We start from the raw sequence: 23,599 nt of genomic DNA on the forward strand, positions 1-23,599 counted from the left end.
TGCCTTCCGAACTGTCGGACCGGTGGATCCAGTAACAGAGCCCGCTAACTTCACTGCCAGAGGAGTGCAATACACTACGGTCCATTGAATCTGGGGCTGTTCCAGATCTGGACAAAAGATCGCACATAGATTAGGTCTCCACGCAGTAGCAGTTGAGTGGGTGGGGGAAATCAGTCATGGAGTCAGCTGTGGTGCCTGGTACGTCTTCCGATGGTGGTGCGATCTGTTGGGAAATACATTTGAGGGCTTGTGTACTTGTCACTGTCACCTAGAATAGCTGAAGCCCTATGTGCGTCTGATGTTCTATTGGGGGACATTAGTGTGTGCATGCAGTGACCAGTTACCACCTCACAGGGTGATAAATTGTGGCCCTTGCTGGGCTGTGTGCGCAAACTGAATAGGTCAAAGGGTAAGCAATGCACCTGGTTTTTCTTCAACGTGGTGCAAAGCTTAGACAGCTTACTTTTGAGGAGTCCATTGATACTCTCCACAACTCCATTGCTTGGGGGTGGCTAACCTCCCGGGTGGCCCGGGAGGATAGCTCAGTGGCAACGTGCGTGCCTTGAAAGCAAGACAAGTAACACAGGTTCAATCCACAGGTACGCGCTTAGAAACCTCTGGGTATAAGCGCATTATGAACAACATATATCATTTGTACACATTCAGTGTTTAATGCCAAGCAGGGAAGTACTCTGAATAGTTCCTTAAAAAGTGTGTGCCATTATCTGACCTTACCACATCACACGCCCCATCAATGGAACACCTCACGGACTCCGCATTTGGCATCTGGATGTGCACAAGGACCCGCTGCCACCCAACCTGAGAAGGGACAGATGACAACGATTACATACCGAGACCCGCTGCTCTCTTGCCCATGTCCACTTAGTCAATATGCAACTTGCGGAATGGCCTAGTGTTCGTAACGTCATTCCCATGCTAAAACTTTGGCATGTTGTACATCGAATGACCAGGCTCGTCAAATGTTCCTGAATGTTTGGGACAAACCAGTCCTCTTGTAGATCAGTTGCAATGTGGTGGGAGGGCTGATGAGTTGATCAAATGCAGTTACCAACAATTCATGTGACATGGCTGCTTTTCCTGTGCATTCCTGCTGCAACACTACATCATGCACCCCCTTTTGATCCACAACAGTTTTTCCACCTCGGGGTCCTTCCTTGTAGTTCAATAATTTGCACGATGGTCAGGGCATTGTATGAGACAGGGGACTGGTCACTGGCGGGTACTGCAAGAACATGTTCAGCTATAGTGGGCACAGGGAGATATGCCGCTATTTTGGCCGCAGTGTCTGCGGCGGCGTTACAGAGTGACAATTCGTCAGTATCATTAATATAGGAAGTGCATTTAACGACCGCCACTACAGAGGGCTGGTAGAGCGTGAAAACTAGCTTATCTAATAACGTGCCATGCTGTACCAGGGACCCATCTGCCCTCTTGAAGGCTGGCGTGCACTGTGGTAGTGACGTACGCCGAGTCCAAATAAATGCTAACATGACATCCTTATGATGCAGCACTTCAATTAGTGCAACGAGTTCCGCCGCCTATGCGGAATAATGCATGGGTATGAATTAGTGTCTCATATACCCTGTCCACTAGGCGCACCACTGCTACCCCGGTATGTCTGAGACCAGTGTCCTGGTCAATTGTCACTGACCCATCAATAAAGAGGATTACCACACCACCCCCCCCATCCTCGAGCAGCCTGTCCATTGCCTGGGGGGGGGTCGGAGGGGGGGGGTCATCCTCCACCTCCTTGTATGTTACACAGTTTTGTCTGGCTAAATCCTCATCAGTACACATTTCTTTTATGAATGTTGCAGGGTTCACCGTTGCATCGGACAATGTGAATGTTTGGACTAGAGAATTACCTCACATGCTGACTCTCTTTGGGTAGTCAGAAATCTAGCTTTCTAAAATGACAAAAACTGCATGTTCCACATAAAGCGTAATTGAACAACCCATGACAATTTTGGAGCTCTTTACCTGCAGATTTTGCTAGGAGAACTGTCCTTGCATCATGGAGTCTAATGTGCCACTGTAATGGGCCAATGGCTTGTGGCCCATTGTGCGTTTGTGTTAACACATCAGTCATGAACAGGCCGTTAAGAGTGCGAAAATGGGAGGTGATGGGGGTGGGGGGCGGCAGGGGGTCTGGTTTGGAGCTGAAACTGGTGTCATGGCTCTGTAGAAGCTCCCGTCTTGCCCCAACTACCGACAGCATTTTCGCTGGCTCAGCTCTGCGTTAATCCTCAATAAGCGGCATATGGATTAAGGAAGGGGCGGTGCTCAAGTGGACGGAAAGGTTCAGCTGGAGAATGCAGATTTGGCCATAAACGGTTGGAATGTGCATGCGCTGCGGCCGACGGAGTACATTAGAGGAAAATGGCGGCCACACCTTCCTGGAGCTCCCCATCAACCAAGAGGAGGAGGAGGAGCCATGGTTTGCTAAAACGGTCTGGGTGCTCGATAACATCCCGGTTTACAGCAGGAAACAGCAACTACCCCTGAACCATTGACCGAATCAAGGGAAGAATCTTCAGAGCTGCAGCAGTGGAGGTAAGGCTAATTCTTCAAGCGAACTGTCGGCCGCCAGTCTCTAGGCGCGAACTGAGTCACCTCCAGTCTGTCCTCATGGAGTGAAGCGAGCAAAAGCTCAGTCTAGGACCGTGATGGGTGGAGCCTGGGATTTTCATGCTGACCCGCGGACCTATCCGGGCCCCAACAAGACACTCAGTGAAAGGCAACCGCCACAGCTGGAGAGGGAGCCCTGCGCGGTGCATCGGAGGAGGAGGCTAAACCAAGCATAGATGCCAGACGGACTTGCAAAACGTGGGAAACCCATTGTTCAAAGGTAAACAGGGCACCGACAGGCATCCAACGCTGTGCAACAGCACATGGGGCATGGAATTTAGGTGTATTTCCCCCGTGCACCTCAGAAGCTGCAATTGCCCACATCAGGGCAAGGCCACGGGCTAATGCAGTATTACGCGATCGGAACATCAACGCTACCATACCAGAACTACAGCAGACTTGGAAGCAGAACGCAGCCCCAGCGAGGCCGTGCCACAGAGAAGTCCGGTGAGTGAGGGTCCAAGAGCAGGAAGGGAAACAATATGCAGACTGTGGCACAACTGCCCCGGTAATTAATCATACAACACGAAATACACAGACAAGGGGGGGGGGGTACTCCAAACCCTTTCCCTTTACCCCCAGAAAATAAAGTGCACAGTACTAAGTACACAGCAACTTGGGAGGGGGGTGGGGGGAATCCCCAATCCTCCATTCCAACCTAGGCCTGTCACGAGTCGGGCTGTGCTGGGAGTGTCTACTGACTACCAGGGAGTCTCTTGGACCGCCCTCAAGGCTTGTGTTAATCTGATCTGCTGCAGATCAGAAGGAGCAACACACCCCATCTGGCACAACTAGAGGGGGTACTCACTCAGCGACGCAACACGGGACTGTAGAAAGAGGACCCACCGGCCCCGCATCCACAGCCTAGTTGAGGCCTGCACGGGCCCAGAGAAGCACCATAAGGCCACCCAGGAGAGACAGAAACTGGGCAACATCCAAGTTGAAGGCCGGCTACATCGCCCCCTGCCGCCTTTGTACGCTACATTCAAGTGCATGCAGTTATGGACAGGGTGAGCCCAGGAGAACTACTGGACTGGCAGAGCAAATAGCCTAAGACACCGTCTGCACTGAGGGGCATATCCACCCCAACGGGGTAAGCGCGGAAACGGAAAAGCACAGTACCTCCAGTTCCCATCGACACCTGGGAAAGCAATGGCAAAAAGCAGGAAGAACACCAAACAGGTGGACATCTCCACACTAATGGGCCACACCAACCCGAAAAATAAATAAATAAAAATAAGACAGAGATGCAACTGACAGACATCATTGACTGCCAGCAATGCCCAATTAGCTCAGCCCGCCACAAAGTCAGACCTTCAGGTCTTATCAGCCTAGACAAGAGAATTCGAGAAAGGGACAGAAGTTATGAGTAAGATCTCTACTCTGGACAAGAGGGTTGAGGCTGGGGAAAGCAGAATAGAACAGCGGATATCGAGAACAATCTCTGCAAGCAAATGTTTAATCGGGAATGGACTGGATAGAATTGCAGCCTTAGAAGCCGGATGCGAGGCACTGGAATCAAAACAAGAGGACGCGGAGAACCACGCAAGACGAAACATCCGCCTCGGTGAAATCCCCACCTCGGTCTCGGATGCGGACCTGGAGAGATACACAGCAGACCTGTTCAGATTTAAACTAACTCTCCCAGATATCGCCCCAATGGAAATTGACCGAGTTCACAGGACCAAGCCCAAAACATCCTCCATTCCTCCAGGCGCCCTAGCTAGAATTAATTTTGACAAGGAGAAGGAAGAAATTATGAGAGAGGCCAGGATGTCCAAGCACATCTTATTCAGAGACTCAACCATTTCGATCTATCAAGATCTGGCGAACACCACACTCTTAAAAGGGAAGACGCTGAAACACCTCACAGAGTGTCTGGGGGAGCGGGGGAAGAGATACCTTATCGCTGGGGCTTCCCGACTTCTAAATTTTACTTAGGAAGGAGCTCAGCAGCAGATTCAAACCCAATGAGAAGCAGAGAAATTCCTGGGTGTAGGAGAAGAAAGTGGAGAATCGGTGATGGAATCCGCCTCCCAGGAACCGACCAAAAAAAAAAAAAAAAAGTCTGCTTCAACAGCCTGGACGAGAGTTGACCAAGACGCAAAAAGAATACTAACCCGAAATGAACTGAAGAAGGCAGCTCATCATAGTCAAGGTCAGTCTTCCCCACCCTCGGGTTCCCACTCCACAGCATACAGCAGTGAGCCGATTACGGAATGACTGGTGTGGGGGGAAAGGGGCAATTGGTGGGACCCTGGCATGGGTTGGAGGGAGGCAATCGAACTCCCAAGGACAAGAGTTGATGGTAGAAAGGATGATATCTCAAGCCTGCAAAGAGTAGCAAAAATGTTGAAACTTGCTGTACTAAGCAGTTTAGTGAGCACTTGGCCCTGTTGGCCTCTAGTTAGCTCGATAGTGGGGTGGAGCCGGATATCCCGTTGGGTGAGGGCTGGCAGTTATGGGGAGGGGAAGGGAGGGTTTGGCAGGGTTGTGAGAGGAAGGGGGATTAAAGGGGGAAATAAACATTGACACCCAGAGAAATCAGACACACATGAGCAGTGCAATCCAAGTCCAGCTGTCCAAAACTATACAATAGCAAGACTAGAAAGGGGCGCCATGGGGGGGGGCGGGGGTCGATCGGATAATGAGAGCGAAATACGAATGAGAACATGAGACGTCTAGGGCCTCAACTTCCCCGGCAAAAGGAGGTCCGTAGAACATAGACTAGGTCAGCTAGCGGGACACATATGTCTCCAGGAGACTCATCTGCCATTGGCAACGCATTAAATATAAAAGATTCAAGAAGTCCTATTTCACCACGTCAGGTGAGAAAAAAAAAAAAAGAAAAAAAAAAAATAAAAAAAAAAGAAGTGGTGGGTGGGGGGTGACTATTGCTGAGTGAAAAGGTTCCCTTAACCCAAATCATATTAAGAAATATATCTTTTGGTAAAAGGATACTTTCTGAAACAGCCACTCACCATAGCAGCCATCTACTGCCCCAATAATGCCCAGGATACATTTCTACTAGACCTAATCCCAATCTTATTAACCTTCACGGAAGAGTACCTACTAATGCTGGGGGGGGGGGGGTTCAATATGGTCCCGGACCCGCAAAGGGATAAAACACTTCCCTCAACCAGGACAGACTTCGTCCGGGCACTAGGACTCACCAAATTCTTCAGGGAAACCGAGACAGTGGACACTTGGTGAATTCATTAGCCCCCATATTAGCTAATCTCCTTCTACTCAAATGCCTACAAAGGCTTCTCTAAAATGGACTTGATACTGCATCAGGCGTTCTAGTCCCCTGCCTCGATAGGGTGGAAATCCACACAAGAATGATATCAGATCACGCACCCGTCACAGCAGACATACGTATAAAGGGATCTCTGCAAAGCCCACCCCCCCCACCCACCGCCGAAATATAAACTGCAGGACAGCAGCTTACTAGATGCTGTCATCAAAAGGGAGGTGCGGGAAACTCTCAACCATTTACTTTAGAGAAAACACAATAGATGACATTCTCATAGCCATAATCTGGGACACCATGAAGTGGTAGTACAAGGGGCGCTCATCAGTGCGAGCGCAGAGCAAAGGCGGATCTACCGACTCCAAGAATCCAAATTAGAAGAGAAAGTAGCAGAACTAGAAAAAAGGATCCAAAAAACGCTGAACAAGAAAAGCTGAGAGGGAACTTAAAACCCAAAATAGCCCTAGAAATGCACTGGGCGGACAGATCAGCCAGATCTCTGGCATACACGAAACAATATTATATTAAGGTCTCATAGGGGTGGATGCCAAACCCCAGTTTACAGAGGAGGGGAAAATGGACATCATGGTAGCCCATCATAGTAAAAATGATGGTAGGCCCCCCTATACCAACCGAAAGTCAGACACAATACCTACGCTCTATTAGTGATACCCCCCCAACCCCAGAGCCCAGCTAAAGCCCTTAGAATCAATGATCACACTGGAGGAAACCATGGAGGCTATTAAATCTTTGAAGAGTACAGCCCTGGGTCCAGAACAGTTGCATAAAAGCAATCCAGCAATTCCCCCAGGCTACTGGAGAGGGTGCGCAGCCACTGGCTCGCCGTTTCACCTGTTGTGGGCCTGCCCGAAAGCGAGCGACTTCTGGAAGGGGGTGCTGGACCAAATGAAATCAATCACAGGGTTAAAAATCCCATGGCACCAGGGGAGAATACTTCTGCGAGTGGAAACGCTCCAGTCTCTCTCACAGGTCAGATTGCATAGGCAAGCTATCACCTTCTCACGGCTGTCAAAATCGCCATAGCACATCTGTGGAAGAACCCCCAGGTGGTCCTTCAATATCCATGTGGTGGACGAAGTGTTGGGACATTGTGGCATTGGAAACAATTACGGCGATCGCTCATAAAACTTTGATGCTTTCCGAAATACCTGGGCCCGGCCCCATTAATGGTCTACGCAAAGAAATTCCCAGGAATTGCCCGTCGTCCGCCCATGACCCACTGGTTCCAATAAGGAGTCAACCTTGGAGAAAGGGGTATTCGACTCTCGAGGCTTCTACAGCTGCCGGTCTGTAACACGCCCTGCCGATTAGGCCCATAAAGAAAATGCCTTGGACCTCTCACGCGTCTGTGAAATGTAATGTTATAAATGCACTGATGTGATGTTGAGGTTTATCTCAATTAAAATGCTTAATAAAATGTTTTGTTAAGAAAACAAACAAGAAAACAAACCAAGTGCTAAAATAAGTACAATTCCTGTGTATAGTTGTCATGATGCCTACCCCCGGAGCACCAGGCCAGGCCCAGCACCCCCGGGAGCAGGCATCATGCCCCGGGTAAAAGCCCAGCGGCCCCTTATAGGGGCTCTTTGGACTCTGTCCTGGCGCCGTTGTCGCCAGGCTCATGTTGGACATCAGTCCTAGCGCCATAGGCGCCAGGCTCATAAAGGAAGGTGTTTTGTGCACTTACCTGATGCAGACCATGCTGCAAGATTCAGGCCTCCCTGAGACCTGAAAGGAACTATTTTTTCATCCGGACTATTTTGCCACTCGGGCGTGGCCAGGGAAGGATACTTGCCTGGAACTACTTTGGGGGCTATTTAAGCCACGCCCAGACAGTAGCTCACGCTTCGCGTTGTTCTGCATCCAAGCAGCTGAACGCTCACCGTGTCTGCTCCTGCATCTGGTCTCCAGCCACGCCCGCCTCGATCCTGGAACATCTGTAAGGAAAGAAGAGAAGGGTGAAAACCAAGAATTTTATCAAACTTCTTACCTGCATCCGGAACCTTCATGCCATCGTTCCTGAGAAAAGACTTTCATTTAAAAGCACCGCGTTGCTCGCTGCAGCGCCACGCTTCACTTACCTGTCTTCGAGAGTTCTTCTGGCTCCACCGCGACTGTCTGCACCGGTCGCCACATCTCTGCGCCTAGGGGAGAGAAGAAGAGACAAAAGGTGAGCAGAAGGAACATATGAGGAAAGCCTAATTTTCCGCCATAACACTTACCGGTCTTCTGTTGGTGGACCATTCCACATTTCGGGTCAGCGCCGCTTCGTTGGCAGGTACCGCACCCCGGCCCCTATGGGGAAAGGACAAAAGACACTACTGGAGGAATATAAAGACATTAAGAGGGATCGCCCCCATCGCTAACTCACCTGAGTTTACCATCGGCAATTCAATCCCTCAACGCATCGCCTTCATTCTGCACCTGAAATAAAGGACAGATCACAGGTTAGGAAGGCAACAGAAAAGGAGGCTCAACACTTGAACTTTTGTAATCTTCATACTTACGGCGTTCAGCTCGGAAAAGTCAAGTGGATTTTGCCAGCGCCATTCTGAAAACCAGTGAAGTAACTGGACAAACACGCGCCCCTGCACCAGAAGCAGGATGGAGAGTTCATCCTTTCAAACCATAAGAAGGATATTCCTACGGGCCAGACAAGCAAGATTTGAGGGTCCTGTTCAGTCGGTGCTCCGAGTTCTGCGCATCATGCTCGAAGAGACCACAGCAACCCAGACTAGACCAGCGCCTCCGTGGGAGTCAGGTGAGCGTTACAATAGTCTGGTGTTGCTAACACAGGGGCAGTCGAGATCACCTCTTTCAGGTCATTAAAATTCTGTTGCATTTCATGCAATTTTACTGTCCATCTTTTGGGCTTCCTTGAGGCCCTGTAGGAGCGTAGGCCAGCACGCATAGAGGCAGCGTGGTCAGGTAGTATTCTTTTGCCATGTTCTGATTAACAGCCATAATTAGAAAACCTCTTGTAGGCAGTATTGTAGCTTTGCCTTGTACCACCCCTTGGAGTTAACAGGTCGCACAGTCCACCCATTACAGGTCACACAACCAGTTGCCCTTATCCCACCTTTCTGCCACATTGACTTAGATGGGTTTGGCAGTTCATGAAAACTCACTATTTCAAAGATCAATGATTTATCTTTCTTGGTTTTCCTTTCCATATTCCACTTTGTTGACTTTCTTGCAGCCTTCACTTCTACTTAATTCAGCTCAGTTTGTTTCATTCTGCATTTTGCTCACACTTCATTGGCTTCCCTGAGCTGCTCATCCACAACATTTATTCCCTTTTCTTTAGCATTACCATTTTGTTTTACTTTCTCAGTGCTTTTGATTGATCAGAGACGTTTGAATACGTTCTGCTTCTTCAAACGTGACCACTCGATAGTGTGTTTCTACAAAATCAATTTCTAACATTGCATTAGTTTGTTCATTCTTGCTGCTTTGATCAGAGGCTTTCGAGAACGTGCTGACTGCATGGGACCAACTCTGACACGATACGCGCACCGGGATTCTCAGATGCTTTGAAACCCACCGGTCGCTGCATTCTTTTCTTTAGCTTCTTTGTTAAACCGGTTTCTTGTATTTGAGGTCAGGGTCTCACAGCCTGGGCATCAGACACTGCTGGACTATTACTTTGCATACAGAGGAACGAGCACTGCTGGGCCACAGTAAAGAGGCTGTGCCGTCCCATGTCTCCCTTCTCCTGCTTTCCCCGGCTCCCTGGAGACACGGCCACCTCGCCACGCAATTGCACTCTGCATTCTGTGCAGTAATCAAGCATCTCGGCTTCCTGTTCTTTAGCTTCTCTCGGGTTGTGCTGGCCTTCCTGCTGCTCCCTCTCCCTAGTCAGCTCCCTCTGCTTCTCCTTTTATACACCTGGATCCCATCAAGGGGTTTCAGGTGCAATTCACTTACCTGGGTTGCCTGATTGCAATTAGACCAATTACTGGGACATTCCTGACCTTTAGCTCTGTAGTCTTCGGGATATCTCTTCTTCGTCCCCATACTATAGTGGCGTTTCCCATAGGTATTCTGCATTACTCTTTGAGGCATCTTCTTCTCAGTACTAAGTGTAATTTCAGGGGAAACATTAGGAAATGGACAGCAATAGCCTACAAGCTGAGGGAGGTTAGTAGAAAGTCACTGGGCCTCATTACGACCCTGGCGGACAGCCGTGTCTGTAATACAGGCAAGGCTGCCGCCGGAGTCGTTCTCCCAGTGAGCCCTGTGAGGCTCGAATGGGGAAGCCGCATGCACCAGCACCATTCGTGAATAGTGGCGGTGCATGTGGCATGCTGTGCTTGCGGATGCCACTTAACTCGTAGTTTGCCGGTCCGGGAACTATGGTACCGGCAAGCTTACTGGTACCATAGTTCCCGGACCAGCAAACTTGTAATGAGGCCCACTGTCAGGAAGGGGGGGGGGGGGGAATACTTCATCTCACGTTCTCCCCAAGGACCATACCCCCCCCCCCCCCCCCAAGTGATCCTCACTCACTAGTCAATCTCAGGGTCAGGAGCCAAATGCGATGGCCCTCCCCAGGCAACCTGAACAGAAGATCCCTGTAGAATAAATGAGAGTACCTTCACGCGACCCAGAGAGGTATTTGGCAGCACAACCATATTTGTTAAAAACAGCTTCTTCAAACCCAGCGTGCAGCTCCCGGCTCAGCTTCTATTAGCCAACTGTCCTACACCAGTACTTGGAACACCATTCATCCCCAAACATTCTGCCCACCATCCAAGTTCCATCACAACAATCTCCTGTGTTAAAAATACTTTGCTGGTTACCGATAGAATCATGAAGAAAATGTTATAGCCCACAAAGCTCTCTATGGCTCTGCCCCCCTTTATTTGGAAATAGCATTCTCTTTTGAGACCAAATTCACGTTACACTATGATGAAAAGTAGAATTCTTTAAAGGTTTAGGCGCTCCTGTGCAGTTACGGGTAAAATAACTCTGGAACTCGCTCCGAGGAGATAGTAACCACATGACTTTCAGAAAGAAAATCAAAATAGACCTATTCTAGTTCCCCTTGTGGTTTTTTTCCTCCAGCTGTGAGGCAGATATTGCTGCATGCGTAGATATCTTTGGGTAGTAGCAGCTTTCTCATCTCAAACTGCTCACACAGCGTGATGATTTAACTTAACAATTAGCTAGGCTTAGGGTTAACTAACTAGTCGGAAATTCATAGAAGATTACGCTGAGATCTCACAACCCTTGGTGCAACATTTGAGGGAAGGGTTTTAAGTGGCACGGGGTGGGGGAGGGGGGGGACCTCTCAGACAGAGGCTGTAAAACAACTGAAAAGGTTTATGCCAAGCCCCATCCCAGGATTATCCCATTAAAAACAAGGAATGTAACCATGTTCTTATATTAGAGGCATGACCGGGTTAATAAAGTGATCTCTTCGAGATCAAAGTGAATGAATGCAGGGGGATCCAAAATGACTGCCAGGTGGTGAGCCACGGAATCGTAGGTGATCTCAACCTCCCCGGGGACAAATATAGAGAAGAAATCGTAATAAAGCCGGGTGGAGGGGCTGAATAGCAAGGACGGAGCGGGCCAGCCAACCGCAGATAGTACAGAGAAGACGAGACGCCATAGGAGCAAGCAGTGAGGAGTGGGAGATCGTTGTGGGGGACCAGCCCGAAGTGGTTGTCGAAGAGGCTGGGCCTGGTGCAGTGGCGACCGGGCATGGAGACCGATTAGGGCTAGCAGTGGAGGACACAGACAGCCTGGACTTGCACTGGAGCGAAAATATATTGAAAAGGGGCCCAGCGGGGTCTGAAGCCCAAGCCATCGGAGGGTGTGCTCGCCCCAGAAGGGGACTTGCACAGCACTGCCATAGCGAAGATTCAGCCCTAAGGGAGGGAGACCCAGGAGCAGGAAGTCCACCTACGCTGCAGGGGAGCCCTGAGGTGACCTAGAGCGGGCCCGACTGGATACAGACCCTGGGTCCCTGATGAAGAAGCTCCTGGAGATCTGAAGAGGTGGTGGCACCAGGGGCCCACCCACTCTCTGTACGGAGAGAAGTGGCACGGCTGGAAAATACTGGCAGCGGCAAGCAGGTGACAGAGTCCTAGAGAAGGGGGGGTCCCCGAGGCCTTGGAGCAGGAGACTGGTGGGGCCCAGGCAGAGCAGCAGAATAACGAGGATAGGGGGTGGGGAATCAAGCACCCCCAACAAAGACCGTCACCCAGATGTCTAAATATAACAGGGAGGCGTCCCAGTCTGCCCACAAATCTTCCAAAAAGACCCAGGAAGGTAATATGCATAATCTCTGACAGAAAGAAGAGGAAACGTCTATGGGGGGCGAACAGGGGCCACCCACGGAGGGTGAACCAGAAGGAATGGCAGCACAGGGGAAGGAACAGGTGGTCACTGAGGACGTTCGACAGAGTTCCCAGGACTCAGGACAAATCTCAAACAATTCAGGCAGAGCTCTCCCAGTCGCTGCAGAAGTAAGAATCTAGAGGAGCAGACCGACGCAGCGGCGAATACTATTCAGGAAATTGCAGAGGCTACACGGAAGATCAACGTGCTAGTGGAACAATTGCCTAGGGTCACTCAGAATCTAGCAATCCAAAGCGAGGACTCTGAGAACCGCTAGAGAAGGTCCAACATAAGAATGAAAGGCCTAGCTGAGCCACTAGCAGGCAGGGACATGCGGGAGATGGCGCAACAGGTGTTTTGCAGACATGCTGGAATTAGAGGACGGGAATACAATTGGACCCCATCCACAGAGTGGGGCCCAAGGGAGGAGAACCGGGAGCTAGACCCAGGGATGTGGTGGCTTTGAACCATTATGGTCAGAAGGTGAAGATGTTGGCCGCAGCGAGGAGGGCAAGGTCGATTAACTATAAAGGATCAGAGCTTCAGTTGTTTCAGACTTACCACATTCCACCCTAGCGAAGCGAAGATGATGGGCAGGCTGGGGTGCACTACAAATGGACCTTTCCTTTTGGGCTGTTATTGGGAGGCGAGGCAGTACCGGGTCACCACCTGCAAAGAAGGTCTGAAGGTATTGAAGATGGAAGAGAAGGTAGCCCCACAGGCCAGCGAGAGAGCCGTCAAGTGGAAATTGTGGGAGGGGACAAAGGAGGGGGACTCAAGAAGTGGGCAATTCATCATGCTGAAGGGAGGGCGACAGTAAGGCCAAAGTAGAATACTCTCTACGGGAGAAGGGAGATGTGGGAGGTGCGTACCATCTTGATGTCATCACATGGGTCAAGGGTGACCCACACATGTTTACTCTGGGTTACTAGAGGGACTCAACTCCCAGGATGTAGGGCTGGGGCGATGGGTGGGGTGAGGGGACATCCGGCTCTAGAAACAGAACCGCCCTATGAAAGCTATGGGTAGTGGTGCGATGCTTCATCTCACCACCCTCAATGTTAGAAGGCGTAAACTCCCCGGTCAAGAGGAGGAAGGTTGCAGTCTTTGGCAAAGAACAGCATCAAGAACTTGTGAGTGCCGTCACCGGTTCTCTAGATTTCCTATACCAGGCTAAGAAAGTTAAACGGCTACTAACCAAATGGGGACTTCTGTCCATATCGTGGCTGGGGAGGGTTAATGTCCTCAAACGGTGATCTTGCCTAATTTTGTATACTATTTTATGGCACTGCCAGTGAAGGTACCCCAGAGTTTCTTCAGGGCTCTCCAAAAATCGATGGGGACGTTCATCTGGAACCTTAAGAGACCTGGTTGCCAGGGAACTTAATAACCCCCAAATGCAAACGAGGGCTGGGCATGCCCAACTTCTGCCTCTTTTACCTTGCAGCCCAAATCAGAGTGGTTTGGGTGTGGTTAATGGTCGACCACAACAACATATGGTGTCGGATGGACTGGGTGGTGGTGGGAAGTTGTTGGGAGGAAATACTCGCAACCAAAGGAAGAAAGACCCAAAAACATGTATTTAAGCAAGATAACAGCCTTGTGGGGGATACACTGGACTCGTCCCTCCTCTCCCCCTCCCCTCTGACGATTTATGAGCCCTCAGTTTGCCCCAGGATTGGAAAAGGTGGCTTTTGCCAGGTGGGAAGCAGCTGAGTGCCACAAATTGCCGCATATGGTTGAGGGCAGGGAAAGAAAAAGTAAAATCATCTGACCAATGCAAGCAGCATTGTGGGATAGGAGAAGGAGGGAGGTCATCATATTCACAGGCGAGGCATTGGCTTCAGTAGAAACGGTGGTGACTAGGGAACTTACTCCCTTTGAGAGGTAAGTCATGACTATGTCAAGACTAACACGGGATAAAAACCTAGTAGCAGCACTGTATAGAATTGTTTCCGGGGGGCCAGAGAATCCAGAGTGGTCCTATATTAAACAATGGTAATCCACCGAATTGGTACAATGGCATGTCACCCCCGAAAAACTGCACAGGTTCTATCCAGAGGTATTGGCGTTATGCTGGAGGGAATGTGGGGAACTTGGGTCCTGTAAACATCTGGTGGGAATGCTCAGACATACAGCCTTTGTGATATGGATGGTACAGATCCAGGGTAATGTCGCGTAGGATATGTTGGGGATGGGCGGGGTCTTGGGGAGCCTACCTTCGAAAACTAGAGGCATATGTAATTTTAATTATGGCAGCGTTGTTGTTAGTGGCACAAACATGCAAGCTGAAGTGTGAGGCCACAAAGCATGAGTGGGTTGGCAAGATTTGGATCTATGTTGCTCTGGAGCGGGTCACCTACTCGATTCAGGGGGACCATCAGACATTTCTGATAGAGTGGGACTTAATTACGAAGGTTCTTCAACAGGACTCACGGGCTATCTGGTGTCCGAGGAGACTGCGGTTGTTGGGTTTGGTTTGATTAGTTTGTTACGAAAGAAGAGAAGAACCTGTCAAATGTCCACAGATGTCTATGTTGTTACTGGTTGGGGGAGGTGAGGTACGGAGGGGCAGTTGGTTATTATATTTAGAAATGCCAATGTGGCTGTTGAAAAACGGCCATCCGTTGATCCATGGGGAACATATAGTGAAGACTTCCCACCAATCTCTAGAAAGGTTGAAGGTTAAATGGATACCAACTGGGAATGTCTAACTCAAGAATTACTTCCTGGATTCTTTCAATGCAGGGTTAACCTGTAGAAATCAGATATGGTCAAAATAAAAAAAATAAAAAGAAGGCCAATGGTACAAGGGCTAGTTGATCTACATGATTGAGTCCAAGACATTTGTGTAGAAAATGAAGAGAAAGAAAAGCACCAAAAATATAGAAGCATATATATCTAGCTTCACCTCAAAGTATATGACAAGAGCACCTGTCAGGGAATGCTCATAGTTTGTGGATGTATGGTTGTACCATATTAAAAGGAAATAATGGAGTAGCCGGCAATGCATGGGTGGATGACACCCTGGATCCCGCAGCCGGTTATAAACCCCCAGAATAGTTGGGTGACGGACTGGTGGCAATATACAAAGCTGTCCTTACTTCAGCTGATCAACAGGAGTATGTCTGAAATTGATTTGTTGAGCATTTAGTACACAGGAAAGCCAGAGGTATGCTTTGTGCAAACAAACCCTTGTTAATCCAAACAATAGATTTAGTGACATCAAACAACATGACCCTATTTTGGAAGAAAATAAAGGGTCACTCAATAGTTGAAGGTCCTGATAAAACTGGAGCAATCCAAGGCGAGTACATTGATATGGACCATCTCCTTGAAGAAATGCAAAGTAACAGCAGTGACTTGATCACAAACTCAAGCTGAGAGTGAGTCTTCTTTCCTGCAATGGAGTGGAGATGCTGATTTAGTAACTGAACAGAAGGAAGATCCAACCATAGGATGATCCTATAAATATTTAGAAGACCCAGAATGCGTTCCCTTATTCAAACCGGATTGGCAGGGAAAGGGATATCTTCTGGTTTTAATGAAATTTCACAAGATGTTCGAAAGTCAAGATGGAATTATAAACAGCCTGGTTACAATCACCTGAGGAGCCTTCTTATGCTTCAAAGGGCCATGCAAGACCCTGCCAGGCAGAGAGCATAGTGAACTTGCTGTGTCCTCTCCCAGAGATGATTGCTTCCGTTTGACAACCCGCTTACTAGGAGCCATGGAAGATGAGCTTAACAAACCAGCACTAGTAGAAAGCAGGGGACTGGCCAAGCAAAGCACAGGTCGAATGACAGCAGCTCTCTCAAACTCCAGGATAAAAAAATAAAAAAAACAACAACCAGAGAATGTGTCTCCAATTACAGGCAATGTAGTGTCAAGCAGAAGAAACCCAGCTCAAATTAACCGCTAATAAGGGACCCTCTCCTGCAGGCTCGAGCAGCAACCCTTGCCTTCTATGGTCCCCAAAAATCACAGAGCAACACGAAACGGCAGACTCTGGCTGACACTTGTAAGGGGAAGTGCACATCCTTTATAACATTTATTTATAATACCTTATTTATTTGGGCTGTATGGTATTTGCTGTCAAGGAAGAATTGAAACACAGAACTCTACTCTCCAAAGCTAAGCACTTAACCATTGTGTTACATCGGCTCCTTTCGGATGCGACATACAAAGCACAATGTAGAGGGCCCGTCAACACCAGCCCAAAGCGAGGAAGCCAGGAACACACCGGCTCCGCAGCTCATCCACATCTCCGCCTGGACCTCCTCGCACTAGTGCCAGAGGCAGGTGCTGCCGCCCGGCTGTGCACACACATGAAACTTAGAAGGCACCCCAGGGTGCACTGTGATTTTATTACAAAAATAACAGTGCCGTACAATTACAGAGTGTAATAAACATTGCAAGAAAAAATACCGACATGCCATTTACATTAACTATTGTAAAAATACCTTTTTGTCGGGGGTGGGGAGGACCCCAACTCCCCCTTACCTCTCCTATCCTCTCCCTCCCCTTTATCGCAATTTTACCCTAATTTTGTTTTTGGGGGTTTTAACACCTAAATCCCACCCCTAGCATTAGATTTTCCTGTGTTGATTTCTTTATTTTTTCTGCTGGTAAGGTATTCTTTACTCACTATCATTTCTTGCAATATGTTTTCGTCTTTTTAAATTCATTCTTTATTATTTCCTGCAATATTATCACTGCATACCAGCCCCAGGCAGGGGTTTAAGTGGGCAGGGGTTTAAGTGGGTCGGGGGGCCCTGCCGGGGCTCCCTAAAGTCCCCTGCCAACCCTAGCCCACCATGCTCCTAGAAACCAAGGATTTTTTTCTAAAGAATAAAGCTGCTCCAGTCTTTAGAAGAAAAAAAAATAAATAAATAAAAACACACACACACACACACACACTTCACCTTTTCATGGTGTCATTGCACCGACCCCCCTATCAGACACACATTTAATTAGAGATGCAGGGTTGATGATCCCTGCATCTCTAATTAAAGGGGCATCTGGCAGGGGGTCCCAACAAAAGGCAAGGCTGTTTTTCTACAGCCTTAAGTGTTTGCATGTAAACGAGAAACCAGGCCTTGCTTGCAAAAAAGTTTTGCCTTTTCATTGTGTCAGCGCCGACCCCCTGCCAGATGAACCTTTCATTAGAGATGTAGGGATCATTACCCTCGCACCCCAGATGAGAGGGTGAAGATCCCCCAAATCTCTAGTGAAAAGGGTGCCTGCCATGGGCTCTGCGCCGCAATTAAGAGGCAACAATTAAAAATTGCAGAGCCCTCACGTTTCCCGTGGTCATTTCAAAGATGGAAAATCTACATGCACATTTTGAAGCAAAAATCAGGGCTGGACAGCCTTCTCAGTATGGCCACGGGAGTCTCGAGGGCTCTGAAAATGATACATTGTGGTGCCTGGGAGTGTAATGCTATGTAAGGAAATGTATGTCATATGGAAAATATAGAATGGATGGATTGCTGGTGGGGAGGTTGGGACCTCACAGTTAAGTTCTGGGACAAGGAAAAAGGCCGGGACGGTAATGCATACTGGACAACCCAACAGATTTAGGCAGTAGGCTACTGCTTTTTAAGCAGTCCTACCGCCTACAGATTTCACTGACAGATCCTACTGCTTTTTAAAGTAGCAAGTAATTTATGTGACTCTTAGGCAGGCTGCAGGTAAAAGCATGCAACACATAAATTAGTCTGTCTGTACAGTGGACTGGTAGGGGAATACTTTGTCCCAGACCAATCCACTGACCTGACAGCTACTTGACTCGTCCTGCTCTCTTGCCAGGACAACCCTTAGGTGAACCACCAATGAAGGCAAGTGGCAAAGCGTAACACCATCACACAGCATTTGCCTATCAGACTAAGGGGGTATCAGTCGCCATGTCATTCAGTGTTCAACTTGCAATAAATATATACTGCATGGGTTGCTGCTACAGAGCGGTGGCAAAACGTTGCCTACCACCTCTGCGCGATTACCTTCTCTGAAATTAGGTAATTGAAGTTCGTGTTAAATTACCATTCAGAATAATACATTTGAACACCTTTCCATGTTGTGCTGTTTGATGGGTTGTGTATTTTAGAATTCTTCAATGGTGCCAAAAATGTATGTTTTGTATTTTCGTGTGATGTCATGGTAATGGGAATTATTATTTTTGAAACTTGAAAAATCCTATATCTTTTTCGTCACAGAATGTTGGCAAGTATGGTAATGCAGGTGTCAAAGGGGATAAGAATCACGTTACCTGGGTAGGTGTCAGCTCTTTCCCCAACTCGTCTACCTCCACGCTCCCATACTTGACGCGCAGTGCGTGGGAAGGTTTCTCGTCCACTTCATTGAGATTAAGCGGCCCGGACCAATCATCTAAATTGACGGGCATGGCGTGACGAGAACGAAGGGGAATCAGCAGCACCCAAAAGAGTCAGACGTTTAACGGGCAATGACAGGTGCGTAACCCAATACCACCTCAAACACAGTCCCGCCTCCTTCTTACTGACGACATCTTGTCCAATAGGGAATGGTCTTCGGTCGGCCGTCCGCGCGGATTCTGCATTCCTGTTGGTAGTTTAACATCTAAACGCGCTCCCGTTTGATTTGTATTGAGTCAGCAGATCACTGATTGGCTTTCAGAGAAAGGGGAGGTTGAGAGGGAGAACAAACACGTCATTGGCGTGGCCGTTGATGCATCCTAATAAGAAGTGAATGTTCTGGAAAGAGGAACATTCATTGATTTGACTTTGGAAATATCGACTCTGTTTATTTTTTTAGTAATATTCAGGTTTACTCACAGTGTTCTGACGAAGAACTCGGTGGGTTTACTGAATTTGATAGTGTAACGAAAAACTACAAAAACAGATTCTGAGCCACCACGTTCTAATTCCGGGAATGCAGATGGCAAACTAAACTTTGTCAGATACATGAGAAAATAAATCAAGAATAGACATGCTACAAGCTCACATACCCCTCTAACTGTTAGCAGAAATGTCATGATGCCTGTATTAAAATTCAAAATTAAGATCCCATTATGTGACCAAAAAGCTGTAGGATTCTCAAAAATAATAACATAGCTCTGTGTACTCACGGTTTTGGCGGGTGTCACCTGCCTAGTAATCAGCGAACCCCCATCCCCCAAGCTCCCTACATGCCCATACACTTCAAAGGGCTCTCACCCGTCCCCCCACAAAAAAGTGGGTGTTTTCACACACACTGACGACACAAAAGGTTCAGAGCTATGCAATAATTGGTATAATCATACCATAACATAATAGTAAATAACATCACCTGCCAAATCTTCCTGAACAACGGACGTGTCAGGTCCTTGCATTGTTTTTAGTGCAAAAGGTCCCAGAGCCTCAGGGGGCCCCAGCAACTGCCTCCATATTGGTAGTCAGCTGCCTAATGAAATGGCAATATACGGCTCTCATTTGGGATGTTAAGTGTGCGCTTTTCAGCACACGCATTACAAAGTGCATTTGCTGGAGCCCATCCGGGCATCACCAAACTCGGGCCTCTGTGGTACCTTTTTACTCCAGTTTTTCTTCATAAGCCCTTTGCTGACAAAGAAGGAATAGCTTTTCAGTGGACATTTAGTGTTTCAGCTCCCATCTGGCTGGCTGCCTCGTGATGATCAGTGGTATTACAGACATGCCAACATTCCAAAGTCCCTGAGAGGGAGATTTCAGCACCGAAATCAGGAGAATGCATTTTCCCAATAGGAATGCATTGGGGATATTGTTATTTTAGGCGGGAGACAGTAAAAAATAGCACTATTTTTAATGAAAAAATCGGGAGTCTCCCGCCTAAATGGGGAGGGTTGGCATGTATGCTATTAACATCTTAGCGATAATTCTTTGGGCCTCATCGCGAGTTGGGCTGTATCACGGCTGTAAAACCGCCCGACTGTAATAGCCTTAGCACCCATCTGTCCGGCGGTAATCGGGTTGGACGTTAACGGTTAATCCCCATTCCCCATTGGGTCCATTGGATCCAATGGGGCATTTTCAGTGCTAATACTGCAGGCTAATACAGCCAGCAATAATACAGCCGAAAATAGAGCTTTTCACCTCCAGAAAAAAGCTAGAAGTAAAACAGCCCATTTAGCGCCCAACTCATGATAGGGCCAGCCCTTAAATGCGGCGGTAATACCGTTACTGCCGCATATAAGTGCTACAGCCAAACTCATCAACATTATAATGACTGTTGGTATTCACTCTTAACAAGCCCCCTAAAACCATCATGTTAAAATGGGTCCCCACAAGCTGTGACAGTGCAAGGGGTACATTGGGAGCCAGATTGAGAGTGTCTCAAGGACTGGGGAGTGCGAGTCGTGATTGGCAGGATGACGGGAATATGGAGTATGCGAATAACTGGAAGAGCAAAATGTTAGCAAAGAAAGTTGTCATTGGGAATTGGTGATTCGTGGTGGGTGTTGGTGATTCGGGGATGGAAGAACACAGTAGGGGAATATTCTCACCATTTGAAATGATAATGAGCACTAAAGTTAACATTATAAACTGAGACTGAACTTCAAGCAAAAGATTACAATAAAGGAAATATTATTCTATCAATTCTGGTATAATATAGATAAATAAAAGGAAGGTGATACAGTAGGTGTCCTAGGACAACTTTCACAGGAAAGACATGTAAAGGGTTCTAGCATATGACAAATCAGACCCGTGATTTTTTAACACATAAACGAAATTATCAATTTTATAGCTACATTTTACACACAATAATATTTTCATAAAACCCTAAAAGCGAATGGCTAAAACCATAGTCTAATACAAAAATAGTAAAAAAAATAGCAGCATGTATCTACAAATTATGCAAAACAAATCCACCACAATACCAATTCTGAATTTTGCTAGCGTGGATAAGCTGATCGCACTCTCTCAAACTATATTAAGAGCCCAATTTACTACACATGTTTCTTTTCTTTATGACCAAATAATGCCGGACATTCATCAGGGGAAAGATTATTCAGTTTGTGTATTAACTGATGATATTTTCCATCTTCTAACACCCTGGTCATCCTGAAGATCCCTATTGGAATAAAGACACACTTTTATAATACTGATAGGGTCTCTTACATTCACCAATACCCTTCCCCCAAGGGTTTAGGTATGCACATTAATCATATATCTGAATTGCCAGATGTACTTTCCACATGGCTCTAAATTTAAATGGATAGTGATATTTAGAAATCATGAAGGTCAAACCCTTATTAAGAGTCTGTTCTTCAATCTTGGTGAGAGGAAAATTGGACAGATTGACTACCAGCCCCTTTAACTGCGGGTCTGCATCCTCTCGGTTTCCCATACTCAACGATTGTTCTCTCTTCCTAATAAAGGTTGTATTTGTCCATTATGTGTAGGATAGCTGCCTCTTGTTCCCCTTCCTCTCTTTATGGGATTGTCACCCTCTTTACCACTTCTACTGGATCCTGGTCTATTGAGTTTTTCATTCTCCACAGAAACCCCCTTTCTCACTAGAGCTAGGAGGTATCTCTAAAGTTTACATGGCGGTTCTGTTTCAGACCTTCCCTTGGGGCACCACATTTGTGATATTTTGTAGTGTAGAGGAAGCCTTTATCGTGGCTGAAAGTTTGTAGATCTTTTTTCATCCTTTCCCCCTCTTTCTGTGACAGTCTCAAGTTTAAAATCCTGTATCTCTTTGAGATGGGTTTGTAATCTAGCTTTGAATGCTTCTACATTGAATTTCTTCTTAATCTCATCTTGTAGTTCATTCAAATCTATTTCCGATTTGTTAGTGGTCTCCTGAGCTGTTTCTATCATAAGGATCAGCCAGTTATGGCCACAATTATTAGCTATTTGAGTTTAAAATCATTATTATCCAGAAATAGTCTGGGTTCATTGCGCACAATGAGTGCTTGTGGCAATGATTGGTTCTTTAGGTATTTTAGCATAACGACTGCATGGAGTTCAGTACGTATTAATAGTTTCTGTACATACATCCCACTGATCATTCACCCCCACATCACCTAGATTGCTTTCCAATCCTATAATGAGCATATAATTTAACAACTGTTGGACACATTCTATGCTGTATGCAAGACATTTGCCCGATAATGAGGCCATATTGCGTCCTCTTCAAATGACAGGTGAGAATCCTAATCTTTGAGAATAACAAGAGGTTTAGTTAAACATGCCACCGAGACTGATATGCCTCCAAATACACTAATCTCACACCAGTTTACCCCACAGTGGGGATTCACTGCCTTCCTACCTCGTGGTCAGTATGTAATAGATAAACAATAGGAAGGTGATACAGTGGGTGTCCTAGGTTAACTTTCACAGGTAAGGCATGGAAAGAGTCCTAACATATATTAAACCTCAAACCAGATACATGTGATTTTTTAACATATAAAAAACTTTCTCAATTTTATTGCACATTTTTCCACACATTATTTCCATAAAGCCCTAAAAACGAATGGATAAAACCATAGTCTAATACAAAAATACTAAAATAAAGCAGCATGTATACACAAATTATACAATACAAATCCACTGTAATACCAATTCTGAATGTTGCTAGCGTGGATAAGCTGATCACACTTTCTCACGCTACACTAAGATCCCAACTTGTACAAGTTTCTGTCCTTTATGTCCAAATAATGCCAGACATTCATCAGGGGCAAGATTATTCAGTTTGTGTATTAACTGGTGATGTTTTACACCTTCTAATGCCCCGGTCTTCCTGAAGATCCCTATGGGATAAAGACACCATTTTATAATACTAATAGGGTCTGTTACCCTCACCAATACCCTTCCCCCAAGGATTTAGGTATGCACATTAATTGGATACCTGAATGGTCTCTCAGAAATGACAAAAGGCAACCAATAGTGTTGCAATCCCTGGCTTCCTTACTTTGGATAGACCAGCTTCTTTTCCTCTTGCTAACCTGTAAGACAAAACATCCATAATAGTTGCAGATTCTCTCATAGCCTGTTGTAATTGTCTAGTGGTGATGTATGTACACTAATTTTACCTGAGAAATGGAGGTGGTCTCTCCCTGAGAACTCTTCGTCTCTCATGAATTGGTTCAGTTCAGTTCAGTTGGCTTTTATTCAACCATACAGTAATTTGCCATGAACACATATTTTAAGAAAACAGAGAAAATACACAATAAACCGAGGGACTGTAATGGCCACTGGCCCAAGAACACAGACCCTGCACCATCAGGGAATGGGGGCAAGGAGTAACACAGCTCTTATTCGTCCCTTTGGGACAATCAAGCACACGGGGCCCAGCTGGACATTTGGTGCCAGGCTCATGACCAAATGT

At 47.1% G+C, this 23,599-nt stretch overlaps 1 protein-coding gene across 2 annotated transcripts in view; it reads right to left on the bottom strand.

Annotated features, from left to right (window-relative positions):
- PEBP1 (phosphatidylethanolamine binding protein 1) overlaps nt 1-18,861 on the bottom strand; it is a 461,575-nt gene extending 442,714 nt beyond the window's left edge. Inside the window, exon 1 of one of the 2 annotated variants that reach the window (XM_069619193.1) lies at nt 18,540-18,861. In XM_069619193.1, the coding sequence (XP_069475294.1) occupies nt 18,540-18,674 (135 nt within the window). In that variant the 5' untranslated portion in view covers nt 18,675-18,861. Of the gene's footprint in view, nt 1-735; nt 823-18,539 lie in introns of those variants that run through there. The other variant, XM_069619194.1, reaches the window with a different exon arrangement.
- Between the last annotated feature and the right edge of the window lie 4,738 nt (nt 18,862-23,599).

Source organism: Ambystoma mexicanum, chromosome 10, assembly GCF_040938575.1.
Source record: "Ambystoma mexicanum isolate Mex_15411 chromosome 10, UKY_AmexF1_1, whole genome shotgun sequence".
Taxonomy (NCBI): domain Eukaryota; kingdom Metazoa; phylum Chordata; class Amphibia; order Caudata; family Ambystomatidae; genus Ambystoma; species Ambystoma mexicanum.